The sequence below is a fragment of the Lynx rufus genome, unplaced genomic scaffold (genome assembly GCF_022079265.1).
Source record: "Lynx rufus isolate CCGP_SWC_20201006 ecotype Redwood Valley unplaced genomic scaffold, mLynRuf1.p SCAF_1, whole genome shotgun sequence".
Lineage (NCBI taxonomy): Eukaryota > Metazoa > Chordata > Mammalia > Carnivora > Felidae > Lynx > Lynx rufus.
Window position 1 is genome coordinate 83125670 of NW_025814823.1, and position 13191 is coordinate 83138860.

Here is a 13191-nt window from a genome sequence, read left to right on the forward strand (position 1 = left end):
TTAATCAAGTCAGTATAGATGAGAAAAAGACCACTGTATATCCAAGATATCCCATCTGTCCTACTGTTGGCCTAGAAGGAAAACCCAGTAGTAGAAGCTTGCTCTCAAGGTACCCAGTGTGAACTGAAAACACCATCAACTACTCACAGTGCTTTCCCTGCCAGACTGTGCTCAAAGAGGGGAGAGACCTGGAGCCTGTAAGACCTTCCCAGTATTCTGTAAACACTACCTTCTCGATTGGCATGCTAATTACGATGCTATGAGAAAAAGTGTTCCCTGTTCAAAAATGTCTAGAAACAGCTTAATTAAAAGTAGTCTCCCAATCCTCATGGCACTAAATGTTTCACGAGTCAGCCAGGATGTGGATATTCCACAAGGAGCCTCACCTAGGGTAGCTTCTCCCTCACTTACCTGACCACAGAGCTGAGAAAACACAGCTTAGAAAATGCTTATTCAGACATGAAAATCAGCATGCTGAAAAAAGGGGGTATGGGAAAGAATAATGGAATCTGGGTATTATACAATGAAAATTACACAAAAGAAGACACACACATGAGGATACTGCTGACATGAAAGCCTTTGCTTTTAATTTGGTCGATACACATTTGACAAAATATTTTGGAACAAAATAACCCACGAATACAAGGTATTTACAGTAACAACCGTGGAAAACAGACAATTGACGTACTCTCAAACAGAAACGTCTACTTATAAAATTTTCTACTGTGAATCTGGAAGACTCTTCAGTTCCTACTCATTACCAGGTCTGAAATCCCAATAGGTGGCGCATGAGGCCCAGGGGCAGAAGTGTAGTTCTGACACATTTGGCAGTTAAGGATCATCTATTGGTGTGAACTCACAGGTAAGAAAAGAGCCAGAATGGAGCAGGGGCGGGGGGGGGGGGGAGGGGGGGGGTCAGTGCAGTGTGGAAGAACCCAAAGGGAACATCTAAGGACAAGACCTAAGTCTAAGTCACACTCATCTTTCCCAGTCTCCTAGAGGAGAAGGCTGCAAATATTTTCAAACTTACTTGACCCCTCTTCTTTTAGCAGAAAATCAGCAACCCTGAGACTCCAATTTTCCATGACGTAAAAGCTAATAAACATCTAGAACTGCTCAAAATTCTAACTTTATATGATCAAATAGGAACTTCAAAATAACTTTTATGATCTGAAAATAAGGAGAGAAAAAATTTCATGCCTGATTGTTAAACATTCCAACTAATAATTTCCATTGTCTGAAGTCAGTTTCACAAAAAAAGATACACTTTATTAGATGTTTTAAATCGAGTACAACTTGCTCTGGATTAAGTGGACCGCCTACATCTTCATATTATTCAAATACATTTAAAGAAATTAGAGAAATCTTAATCCACCTGGAATATAGTTACGAATTTATTAACTTAACAAGACAGCCACATAAACAGAGGCCATGAAAAAAAGGACCAAATGCTTACCCTTTGTAACACTACCGAGACAAACACGGTACATCATACACATCAACATCTACCATTCCAACTATGCTACTTAACTAGGCTTTACAGTTTCAACAAACAACTCTGTAGATCGTATATCCACGCCAAGTGTAAAAATCAGATTTGCTGCTCCTCCAGTGGCTGTTCAAGAGCTTCCATTAGCTTTTTATTTGCCTCTTCATTATGCCGGCTTTGACAATGAGTTAAATGTTTCTTAAAGCCTCTTGGGAAATTTGATTCAAAATTACAACGTGGACATTTAAGTAAACTTTGCCCATGGGCTGCTACATGATTTTTAAGGAGAGATTCCAAAAGGAAAGCCTTTCCACAGATTGTACATTTGTAAGGGCTGTGAACATTATGCTTATTAACCAAATGATGCAAAACAGCACCTTTTTTCATAGCTCGACAGCAACAAATTTTACAATAATACTTTCCTTTTCCACGCTTCATATATTTTGCAATCTCTTCTTCAGAGATAAAAGCCTCTTTTTCTTCAGTAAATTGTAATACGTTTTTGGACTGCTCTGGACTGGTCATGTCCATTTTGTTCTCTTTACTAAAATCAATAGATTCCACATCAACCTGCTCTTGATCGCTGCTTGATTCTTGGCCCTTGCTGTCTATCACATCTAAATCTGCTTTTATATACTCACTGCTACTAAGCTCGGCATCTGAGTTCTCTTGGTTGTCTTTCTTGAGCTTCTTTGACGAAGGAAATAAAGTGTCTTCTAAGAGTTTCTTAGGTGTAGCTAGTAGGTCTTCCTGAACCAAAATATCACACTTCTGATCATCTATGGCATCTGTCTGTAGGTCATCACCAAGCTCAACTGCCTTCTGGGATTCTGAGAAGATAGCAGACTTGGGAAGTTCCGAGAAAAGGGCATGTTTCCGGGGCTCTGGAAAAAGAGCACGTTTTCTTGGTTCAGGAGAAGCAGGAGGGGCTGTTTTGGTGGGCTCAGAAAACAGGGCAGGTTTTCTAGGTTCAGCATCAAGAGAGAGAACAGGCTTCCAGACATCAGAGGTGGCTTTGGGGGACTCAGATGGTCCAGGTTTCCGGGTCTCAGGGAAGATAGGTTTCTGAGGCTCAATAAAAAAGGAAGACTTCCAGAGATCAGGGGAACCACCACGGGAACTTTTCTGGGACTCAGGAAAATCAAGTGAAGCAGGAGAAGTTTTCCGCTGATCCGGAGATAGCTTCCAAAGCTCTGGAGACCCTGAAGGTTTTCTGAGCTCTGGAGATCCCGCTGGACTGCGGATCTCTGGGGACAATGGTGGGCCTGGTTTACGAAGCTCAGGAGATAAGGGAGGTCCTGCTTTACGAAGCTCAGGGGACACTGAGGGAATGGTCTTCCAATGTTCAGGTGACAAGGTGGGAGTTGTCTTTCGGAGTTCTGGTGGGCCAGACTTCCACGACTCAGGAGATGCGGGGGGAGACTTCCAAGAACCAGGTGAGACTGATGAAGACTTCCAAGATGCGGGGGACACAGAGGGAGCTGGTTTCCATGGTCCAGGTGAAACAGAAGGAATTGGCTTCCAAGGACCAGGAGACACAGCTGGAGCAGGTTTAGCTGGCTTCCAAGGTCCTGATGATGCTGAAGGACTAGATTTCCAAGACCTTGGGGACCCAGGTGGCCCTGGCTTCCAAGAACCTGGTGACACAGCTGGGGCTGGTCTCCTGGGCTCTGGGGAGGCAGCAGGGAATGGCTTCCAAGGTTCAGGAGATTCCGATGGGGATGGCTTCCTTGGCTCAGGGGAGACAGTCCGGGCTGGCTTCCGAGACTCCGGAGACGCAGTTGGGGAAGGACCCCAAGGTTCAGGGGAAGCAGCTAAAACTGGTGACTCTGGAGAAGAGGCTGAAGGTGGCCCCAATGTTTCTGGGAAATGGGAGTGTTTCTGGGGTTTGGGATTAGGAAGAGTGGCCTTTACTGGCTCAGGAGATAAAGGAGTAAGTTTCTGTGGTTCTGGAGAAGGAAGAGGGACTGGTTTCTGAGATTCAGAAACAACAGGGACTGACTTCGGAAGTTCAGGAGAAGAAAGAGAGGCAGATTTTGCAGGCTCAGGAGAAGGAAGAGAAGGTATCTGTGGCTCAGGAGAAACAACAGGGCCAGGCTTCTGAGGCTCCAGGGAAGAGAGAGGAGCAGGTTTTGGGGATTCTGGAGACAAAACTGGGCCAAGTTTCTGTGTTTCTATGGAAAGGGCAGGTATGGGTTTTGGGAGTTCTGCTGAATTAGAGGGTATTTTCTGGTGTTCAGGAGGAGGAGGGCTCTTCCTAGGATCTGCTTCTTTGCTTAGCTGAGTTTTTGGTTTCTCATTCCACTTCTCTGGGCCTGCGTGTTTGGATGTGATGTGATAGTACACATTAGAGTACATCTTGCTGGTGAAGAAGCATTTATGGCAGTGGAATAGCTTTGCACTTTTCTGGTAAAATATCATTTTACCTAACCCACCAGCATCCATTTCATCACAAAATTCTGGATGGATGGTGCCCATGTGGATTTGCACATTTTCATAATCTGTGCCTCGGAAACTGCAGTGGTCACACTCCAAACGTGCTGAGGGCTTACGGAGTTCCTGGAATACTTCCATTTCTCTTTCTGTTACAACACACACGATTATATTCTTTGAAAACTTTCAATAGTGCTGCAATAAAGTAGAAATTAATTATTTTCAGGGAATATAATTTTAAATAAAATGCTGTCCTAGAACTTTTCATTCTATAATTGCTTAATTTTAAGTCTAGAATGGTATGTGCATTTATCAGATAATATCTCAACAAAGATTTTGAAGAGAAAAGGTAGATGGAACTAATTTTTTTTTTTTTTTAAAGTAGTGGAGTCCTAACACAGGGCTTGAACTCATGACCCTGAGATCAATACCTGAGCTGAGATCAAGAGTCAGATGCTTAAATGACTGAGTCACCCAGGTACCCCGAGATGGAATTAGTTTTTAGCTGAGCTTCAAAACTGCTTTTACATATATCATCTCATTTAATCCACCTAACACTATGACTCAGTATTAGTATTTTCATTTATAGATGAAGAAACAGGTTCGGAATGGTACCTTACCCATGTTCTAGGCTACCAGTGACCCAAGCCTGACCCCAGAATTACCCAGCGTGTGCCTTACACCTTGACTCTAAAACTCTGCATCAACAAGCTGTCAGCACATAAAGTTGAGCAAACATCAAAATTAAAGCTAGGCAATTTAAGGCTGAGCAAGAAAACTAGATCTATTTCAGAAAGCACTCATTAATCTAAAATTATGAAAAGATGGCTTTTTAAAAATATCAACACATTTTATAATATTGTATCCATCCTAATATTTTATTCTTTCATTTACGATTAATTATTTTCTGTTCCCTGCTTTTCTAGGCACTTGGGTTTAAAGATGTGTCTTGTACTATGGTGCTAACATTAGTTGCACAGGTAAGTGTGAAGGGCAACACAGAAAAGGCTGTCAAGGAAAGAAGCTCCAGCGTAGATCCTGAACGATGTAAAGGAGTTTGCTTAGCAAAAGGGCAATTCAGATAGAGGACATCCTTGAAGCAGGAACTTGCTTGCCAGTAGTTATGACTTTTTAAAAGTTTAAATAAGCACGTTTTCTAGGATGGTGAAAAGTAACAGAAGCTCAGAGTTAGAAATATACTCATTCGTGCAGAACAAGATATTTACACAGTATCACTTGCTCTAAGACTACACAATCTCTCACAAAGACATGCTACACAAATAGGATTCTAAACACAATATTCTACAACCTGCTTTCATTTAAGTAAGAGCAGGTGGCTCAAGAGAACCAAGACCAGGCTCCTGAGGCTTCAGGTAAAGCGAAGAGAGGAGCAGGTTTTGGTGATTCTGGAAACAGAACTAGGCCAAGTTTTCATGTTTCTATGGAGAGGGAAGGCATAGGTTTCAGGAGTTCTGCTGAATTATGATGAGCATTTTCTAGGACATTTTTACATAGAGGAAGCACTATATTTCCTTGTACATATCTTGAATATGAGGGTGCTGCTGAAGGGAAAATTCCTACAAGTGAATTACCCGGTTCAAAGGCTCTTTGCATTTAAAATTGATACATTTCACCCACCTCTCAGAAAGTTACAGTAGTATTACACAACAACCAACAGTTCAGGGGCAATTCCCCAATCCCTCAAGAACACTATTATTAACTTCTAATCTTTGCTACTTCTAGGGTGAAAACTGGAGTCTCATCATCGTTTTAACGAGCTGTTCTTTAATGAGAAAGAGTGAACATTTTCCCTTTTTATTACACATGTGTATTTCTTTTGTAGGGTATGCCTTGTCCTTTTAATTATCTGTAGTCTTTGCATAAAATAAATCAGTCCTTCTACTGAAGATATGTTCCTAGTTTACCATCTCTTGACTTACGGTATGTGTGTGTGTATGTGTGCGTGCGTGTTTTCACACACAACTGGTTCACATACAAATGAAAAACTTAAAGGTTTTCCTTACGACTGTTTTAAATCATGCTTTCCCACTCCATTACTTTTAAAGCAGTCTACATATTTTTCTTGTGATTTTGATGGTTTCATTCTTTTTTTTTTTAACATTTGTATTTTTACTCCATCGTGTATAAGGAGTGGGATAGTCTATTTTTTCAGCTTATTTTTTCACCCCAAACGGACAGTGCAGTTGTCTCTGCAACCCTTTTCCTCACTGATGTGTAATGTTCCATTTAGCATTTACTAAATTTTGTGTTTATGAATCCATTCTGAACTCTTTTCCTTTTTTTCCTTTTTCTTTTTAATTTTGTAAGGTAATCTCTACTCCCAACGCGGGGTTCAAACTCATGGCCCCAAGATCAAGAGTCCCACGTTCTTCCAACTGGACTCTATCCTATTCTCCACCGGCTCCATCTGGTGTGTTCTTCTCAGCATGGGAACCCAACAACTGCTAAAACAGATTCTGTAACACATACAGTTTATCCAAATGGATCACAAAGTCTTTTCCCATTACATTATGTTCCATCCTTTACCAAAAGTACCAGCCACTCCCCAGGACCCACAATGTGCTCTGTGCTAACAGTAATGAAGGGTCAAAATGTATTCCTTCCATGTTACTGCTCCTCAGAAAACAGTACACACTTCTTATGTCCACAGGATCGCCCTTTAATAATTTCAAAAACATTCATTTAAAAGACTTAACAGGGACGCCTGGGTGGCTCAGCTGGTTAAGCATCCGACTTTGGCTCAGGTATGATCTCAGTTTGTTGAGTTCAAGCCCCGCACTGGGCTTTGTGCTGACAGCTCAGAGCCTGGAAGCTGCTTCAGATTTTGTCTCACTCTCTCTGCCCCTCCCCAACTTGTGTTCTGTCTCTCTCTCTCAAAAGTAAATAAATGTAAGAAAAAAAAATTTTTTTAATAAAATAAAAGACTTAACATTTCTGGGGCACCTGGGTGGCTCAGTCAGCAGCTCAGGTCATGATCTCGTGGTTGGCAAGTAAAACATGTAGAAAGAACATGCAGGCTAACCTCAGACCCAATGTTTCATAAAACTAGAACAATGTTAAAAGAATAGGGAAGATTTATCTTAATAATCCCACCTGGCAATAAGCGGCCCTAATGAACAGTCAAGGGATGCTCATATTAAATAATGGGGGATATCACATCATTGTAGTATAATATTCCCTATGTCGTATGTATTATGACACAGAGGTTAAGAGCTCAGGCCTGCTGGGTTTGAGGGAGTCCTAGCTCCACGATACGGCTTTTGTTAAGTTGTTAAACCTTTCTATGCTTCAGTTCCCCTAAAATGGATGTGATATTTCGTAGCATGTTCAGAGTTAGCACTCAGTGTCAGCTATGATTTGTTATATTAGAAACTACAAGAGTACCCTCTAACAAATACTTCATTTCTGGTAAATAAATATTCCCAAATGATCTTGGTAACTTTATGACTGACCAACACACAGTATCTCATCCCAAATATACTCAGGTCCCACTCGTGACAGGAAGAGGCTTTTTACTTCCATGACTTCAGAAGCTTATTAAACAAAACTATGGAGACTTTTCCCATCTTCTCAAGAAACTGGCATACAGCAAAAGTATCTTACTTAGCGACCCCTCTCCTTTCTTTCCCTAATATAGTCCCATCAATGAAATGATTTTATTTCCTATATGCTAACTCACCAACTTTTACCAATACTAACTCATAAAACAGAAGTTATCAACGAACCCAATAAGTGTACAATACGGGGATCAGATTATGAACTGTAAGGGTATAGAGCATTTCCTTCTACTACCACAGAAATGACTGAGCACAATATTCTATTGCCAGGAAGGTTTTACCAAATGAAAAAGAGGGTAACACAAAAGCACAATGCATAAATAGACACCTCTGACACAGTGCAACAGTAGAGAGGTGGTCCCCTCTTCAGCCACACCCCCGGTCTCGACTACTACCCAAGTCCTGTGGATCTTTTCTACGGGCAAAGCTCTACCACTCTTTCTCCTTACTTCTATTTTCCATCAGTTGTACCTCTGTTTCTTGCCTCTCTGGAAATTGTACGCTCACTACATTTTACAGCTGCTCCTGTAAATGAGTCCGTTTTTGAGGAATACCATTTGGCCTAAGTCCGCTGGCTTCTGCCTCGGGTGGCCTCCAGCCACCTCAGCTTCTCTGACTGGACGGTCTCCTTTGGTCTTTAATTGTTGCCTAAATCATCAGCTCTCCCACCCTTCATCTAGTGCCACCCAATCAGTATCTCACCCATCCCATTCTCTTTCAAGCTCCTCACACTTTAAAAGTCCCCAGCTCTCCCACCTGCCCCTATTTCCTCTTCCTGTCACCAACTCTTCTGGCCAATCTCAAAGTGCCTACTAACCAAACCTGCCTACTCCCACACCTCATTATCATACTCTAGAAACCTCTTAAAAAAATTTAAAAAAATGGTAAAAAAATTCACTTCTCAAACCCCAAACTCTGTCATATAAATGCATATCTAGCACACATTCCCACATCATTACATATGAGTGTATATGCTCTTATAAGTGGTTTTTCCTTACAAAATCCAAACACTTTTCAAAAATGTTCATATCTTAAAATATTCTCCTAAACATTAAAAAGCAAACAAAAACATATGCTAAGTAAAGCTGATAGAATGACACTATGAATCCAGGACAAGTGCTTTTACAGCAGGGAAGAAATAGAGACCAACATGCTATCCCCTGGTAGACTTACCAGCTATCTTCCTAGAAGTCTTAAAAGTCTGTCTTCAAAGGGCAGGCAAGTCTACATGGCTTTCTGACTTAACTACAGAAAAAAGCCTGTAGTACATGAAGAACAGAGATACAGAGATGAGAAGTTGGACCTGAAAAAAATAAAGGAAGTATAATCAAAACTACATTTCTGTGGTCATCTGTGGCCCTGTAATAGAATTCTGCCTATTTCTCTCGCTGTCCTGCTCCCTGCAACAGTGACAGGGGTCCGATCCAATAAGCTGAACACTTGCTTTACTGAAATAATACCAAAGGTGACCGTACCATGATGCCACCCATGTCTAATTCCACTTTAAAATCCACTACAGAATTAACGCTCATGTGTTTAACCACAGCACTCTCCAGCCCACCATCCCACTTCAGCTGATGTGACAGCACTCAGCAGACAAAACCAGGCATGTAAAGCTCTTCACGATCTGTCTGGCCGCCGACAGGTCTAAGTACTGACCCATCTGTAACTCCCCCACAAACCAAGCATCTGGACCTTTGCACAGGCATCGCCCCTTCTTTACACTCCGTCTTGCCACCCAGCCATCAGACCCTTCACGCAGAATTACTTCTTTTAAAAAAAATTTTTTTTTTTCTTCTCAACGTTTTTTTTTTTATTTATTTTTGGGACAGAGAGACAGAGCATGAACGGGGGAGGGGCAGAGAGAGAGGGAGACACAGAATCGGAAACAGGCTCCAGGCTCCGAGCCATCAGCCCAGAGCCCGACGCGGGGCTTGAACTCACGGACCGCGAGATCGTGACCTGGCTGAAGTCGGACGCTTAACCGACTGCGCCACCCAGGCACCCCACGCAGAATTACTTCTTAATAATGGCCACTCCCACCCCCCATCCTCTTTGTCAGCACACCTCCAGTGTAGCCTTCACCCTCTGGCAGGAGTCTGGCTCTCTGAGGGCAGGGTCTACCCATTCACCCTGTAGCCCTTGCACATCCCTGGCACACGGTGTATGCTAAGAAAGTATGTGTTTGTTACCTCTAAAACATCTGGTCATGAAGACTGGAGACCTGACCTTAGGTTCACAAGATTTTAAAACTAGAAGAGACCTAAGCTATCATCTAGCCTTTGAACATTGGGATTTACAGCAGAAAGCCCTCAGGGAGCATCTACTTTAAAACTCAACTTATAGCTGAGGAAATTCAAGCCTAAACATTAAGTAACTTGTTCAAGATGAAGCAAATAATGAGCATCTGACAAAGGACCAGATTAAAGTTCTGCCATCTATCCAGGTTCTTTCTAACACACCTTGACTAATACCCTGGAATTTAGTAAGATCTTGACAAGCCAGTACAGTGCACAAAATCAGGAAGACGAATCTACAGAGAACTGCATTCCATATTCTACACTGAACAGAAAGTCCCAGTAGATCGCTGTCTCTAGCTCTGAGCAGGAAGGACACTTTGAGTTCATAACACAGGGGAACACGCAAACGAAAGCAACCAGGATGGCAGGCAGTCTTTAAAAACATGTATTTTGGGGGGCGCCTGGGTGGCTCAGTCGGTTGAGCGTCCAACTTCGGCTCAGGTCATGATCTCATGGCTTGTGAGTTCGAGCCCCGCATCTGTGCTGACGGCTCAGAGCATGGAGCCTCTTTGGGTCTGTCTTTCTCTCTCTCTCTGCCCCTCCCCCGCTCACATTCTGTTTCTATGTTTTTAATAAACATTTAAAAATATAAATAAATAAATAAATAAAAACATGTATTTTGGGATTACAGAAACTGATTAACTTCAAAAGTGGAAGAAGTATGGATTAATAGGTAAGGTGTCCTAGAAGCAGCAAGTGGAAGCCAGCAGGGTTACAAAGTACTCAGTCATGGACTACAATGACTGGCCCTGCCAGGTAAGAGCCCTCCCTAATCGTAAGTCAATGATCAGCATGGGACTGAAAGGGTCGTCAGAGGACTTGAGTCCAAACCCTTCACTTTATTTTTTTATTTATTTATTTTTTCAACGTTTATTTATTTTTGGGACAGAGAGAGACAGAGCATGAACGGGGGAGGGGCAGAGAGAGAGGGAGACACAGAATCGGAAACAGGCTCCAGGCTCTGAGCCATCAGCCCAGAGCCCGACGTGGGGCTCGAACTCACAGACCGCGAGATCGTGACCTGGCTGAAGTCGGACGCTTAACCGACTGCGCCACGCAGGCGCCCCAAACCCTTCACTTTAAAATGAGAAAAGTGATGCTGACGGAGAAAAGCGCCCAAGATCACAACACTTAGGTCAGAGGAAGTAACACAAGATCCTGATTCTGGATCTCTGCTGTAACACCATGAGGTCTTTCCCATGGGGACTCCTGAGTACAGGCCAGACACACAGATTCCTTCTGCCCTCCCACCCAAATTTCAGAGCTCCTAAGCCTAAGTATGAAGGTAACTCTACAAAAGTTTCCCTCATCCTACTTTCTGCCTCTACAGGCTACACGCAGTCCCTAAAAAAGTTCTGTCATTAGTGGTTTGCCAGTCCACCACATCACACTTATCTCCTATCCAACAGCTTCATTAGACTCTAACACCACTGGTTGTCTTTAAAAACATTCTGATGCATAGTTTAAAAAATAAATGCACAAAATTATGTACAGCACGGTTAAAACCAATCGCGTTCTATTATATATCCACTAGCATTTCTCTTCACCCCTAAATGTCAATTGAAAAGTAGTAAACTTTATTTGTAGTTTTAGGTTAAAGAAGAAATTGAATGCAAAGTTTCAGCTTTCATATACCTTCTTTCCTCCTCTGCACACAACTTCTGTTAGTATTTGTTATAACTGAGGAATGAATACTGATATATTATTGTTACTGAAGTGCAGAGTGTAGTTAGGGGTCATTCTACCTGTTGTACAAGCCTATAATTTTCCACACACACTGTGTCACATACCGAGCATTACAGAATGGACAGAATGTCACAGCCATAACAATTCCCTGTGCTTCTCATTAACCATTGATCTCTTTACTGTCTTCCTGGTTTTGCCTTTTCCCGTACATTTTAAAAACTTATGGCAAAACACAACAAAATTTACCATTTTAACAATTTTCAAAAGCACAATTCAGTGGAATCAAGTATATTGCAATGTTGTATAACATCACCATTGTCCATTTCCAGGACTTTTCATTAGGACAAAGAGAAACTCTGTACCCATTAAACAGTAACTCCCCATTCCCCCCACCCCTCCACCTCCGCAGCCCCTGGTAATCTCTACTCAATTTTCTGTCTCTATGAGTGGAATCATACATTTGTCCTTTTGTGTCTGGCTTATTTCACTTTCCACATCTATATTACAGCATGTATTAGAATTTTATTCCTTTTTATGGATGAATTACATTACACAATTTGCTTTCCATTCATCTGTTGACAGACATCTGGAGTATTTCCGGCTTTGGCTCATTTTGAATAAAGCTGCTAGTAACACTGGTGAACAAATATTTGAGGCCCTGCTTTCAATTCTTTAGAGTTTAGCCCTAGGAGCGGAATTGCTGGGTGTTAGAGTAACTACGCTAAAATGTGAGCAACCACTAACCCTTTTTCCATACCTCCTGGCTGCACCCCTTTACGTGGCTGCCAGCAATGCACGAGTGTGCCCCCTTCTCCACACCCTCCCCAACACCTGTTATTTTTCTTTTGATGACAGTCGTCCGAGTGGGTGTGAAGTGGTACCTCATTCTGGTTTTTATTTTCCTAACTCTGATGTCTGGAAGCATCCTGCGGAGCATCCTGTGACGTGCTCACTGGCCAGCCCTTGCCCGTTTTTTAAAGCCAGGTTGTTTCTGTTGTTGAGTCGTAGAATTTCTTTACATATTCTGGGCACTAACCCCTTCCCAGCTACGTGATTACGTGTCTCCCACTCTGGGTTGCCCAGCTCATTTTTAAGCAGCAACAATGACAAAAGCCCACGCCGACGAGGTGCCGCGAAAACTGCGTCCTGGCCCGTAGCGGAAGAAGCGCTTTCCTTCCCGAGCCCGTTCCCGACCTCCCCGCGGGATCGCGCAGAGCGTTTCCCGCCTCCCGCAGAGAACGCGGGGCTCGCCCCCCGCCCCGAGGCCCACCCCGCCGGCGGACGGGGCGCAGGCCGCTCCTCGGTGCACGCCCCGGACGGGGTTCCCCGGACTCGGGCCTTGGCGGAGGCGGGGTGGGCCCCGGCCCGGGCGACAGTCCCGCCCCGCTCCTCACCGGTGGGCCTCGGCGGCGTCCAGACACTCGAAGGACCTCGGAAGCCGCGCTCGCGGGACCCGGCTGCTCCGCGAGGCCCTGCAGCGCGGCGGCCTCCCGAACGGCTGTGCGGCGCAGGCGCGGGATGCGGGCGCGCGGGCGTGCGCGCGGCCGCGGGACGGGTCAGTGGGGGCTGATGGGAAGCTAGTTTGTCGTCCCGCGCCCTCCAGCGCCGCCCAATCAGGTCGCAGATCGCCGGGCGCCGTTTTGGGAGTACGTTGGCGTGCGGAGCAGCCCGCCCTGCCTCCGGAAGTTACGCGCTCAGTCCCGCC

The 13191-nt window shown here is 43.7% G+C and overlaps 1 protein-coding gene across 3 annotated transcripts; it reads right to left on the reverse strand.

Annotated features, from left to right (window-relative positions):
* Nucleotides 1–559: 559 nt before the first annotated feature.
* CHAMP1 (chromosome alignment maintaining phosphoprotein 1) lies at nt 560–12973 on the reverse strand. Of its 3 annotated transcripts, XM_047082162.1 has the most exons (3): nt 12881–12973; nt 8674–8803; nt 560–4117 (listed from the first exon to the last, which is right to left on the reverse strand). In XM_047082162.1, the coding sequence occupies exon 3, from the start codon at nt 4061–4063 to the stop codon at nt 1592–1594; it is 2472 nt and encodes an 823-aa protein (XP_046938118.1). In that variant the 5' UTR covers nt 4064–4117; nt 8674–8803; nt 12881–12973; the 3' UTR covers nt 560–1591. The 3 variants fall into 3 exon arrangements, with proteins under 3 accessions (XP_046938118.1, XP_046938121.1, XP_046938117.1); XM_047082165.1 differs by lacking the exon at nt 8674–8803; XM_047082161.1 differs by lacking the exon at nt 12881–12973 and having other exon boundaries at nt 8674–9322.
* Nucleotides 12974–13191: the final 218 nt, after the last annotated feature.

Coding starts and splice junctions, on each gene's coding strand:
- CHAMP1 (XM_047082165.1), bottom strand. CDS start 4,063: ATGGAAGTATTCCAGGAACTCCGTAAGCCCTCAGCACGTTTGGAGTGT.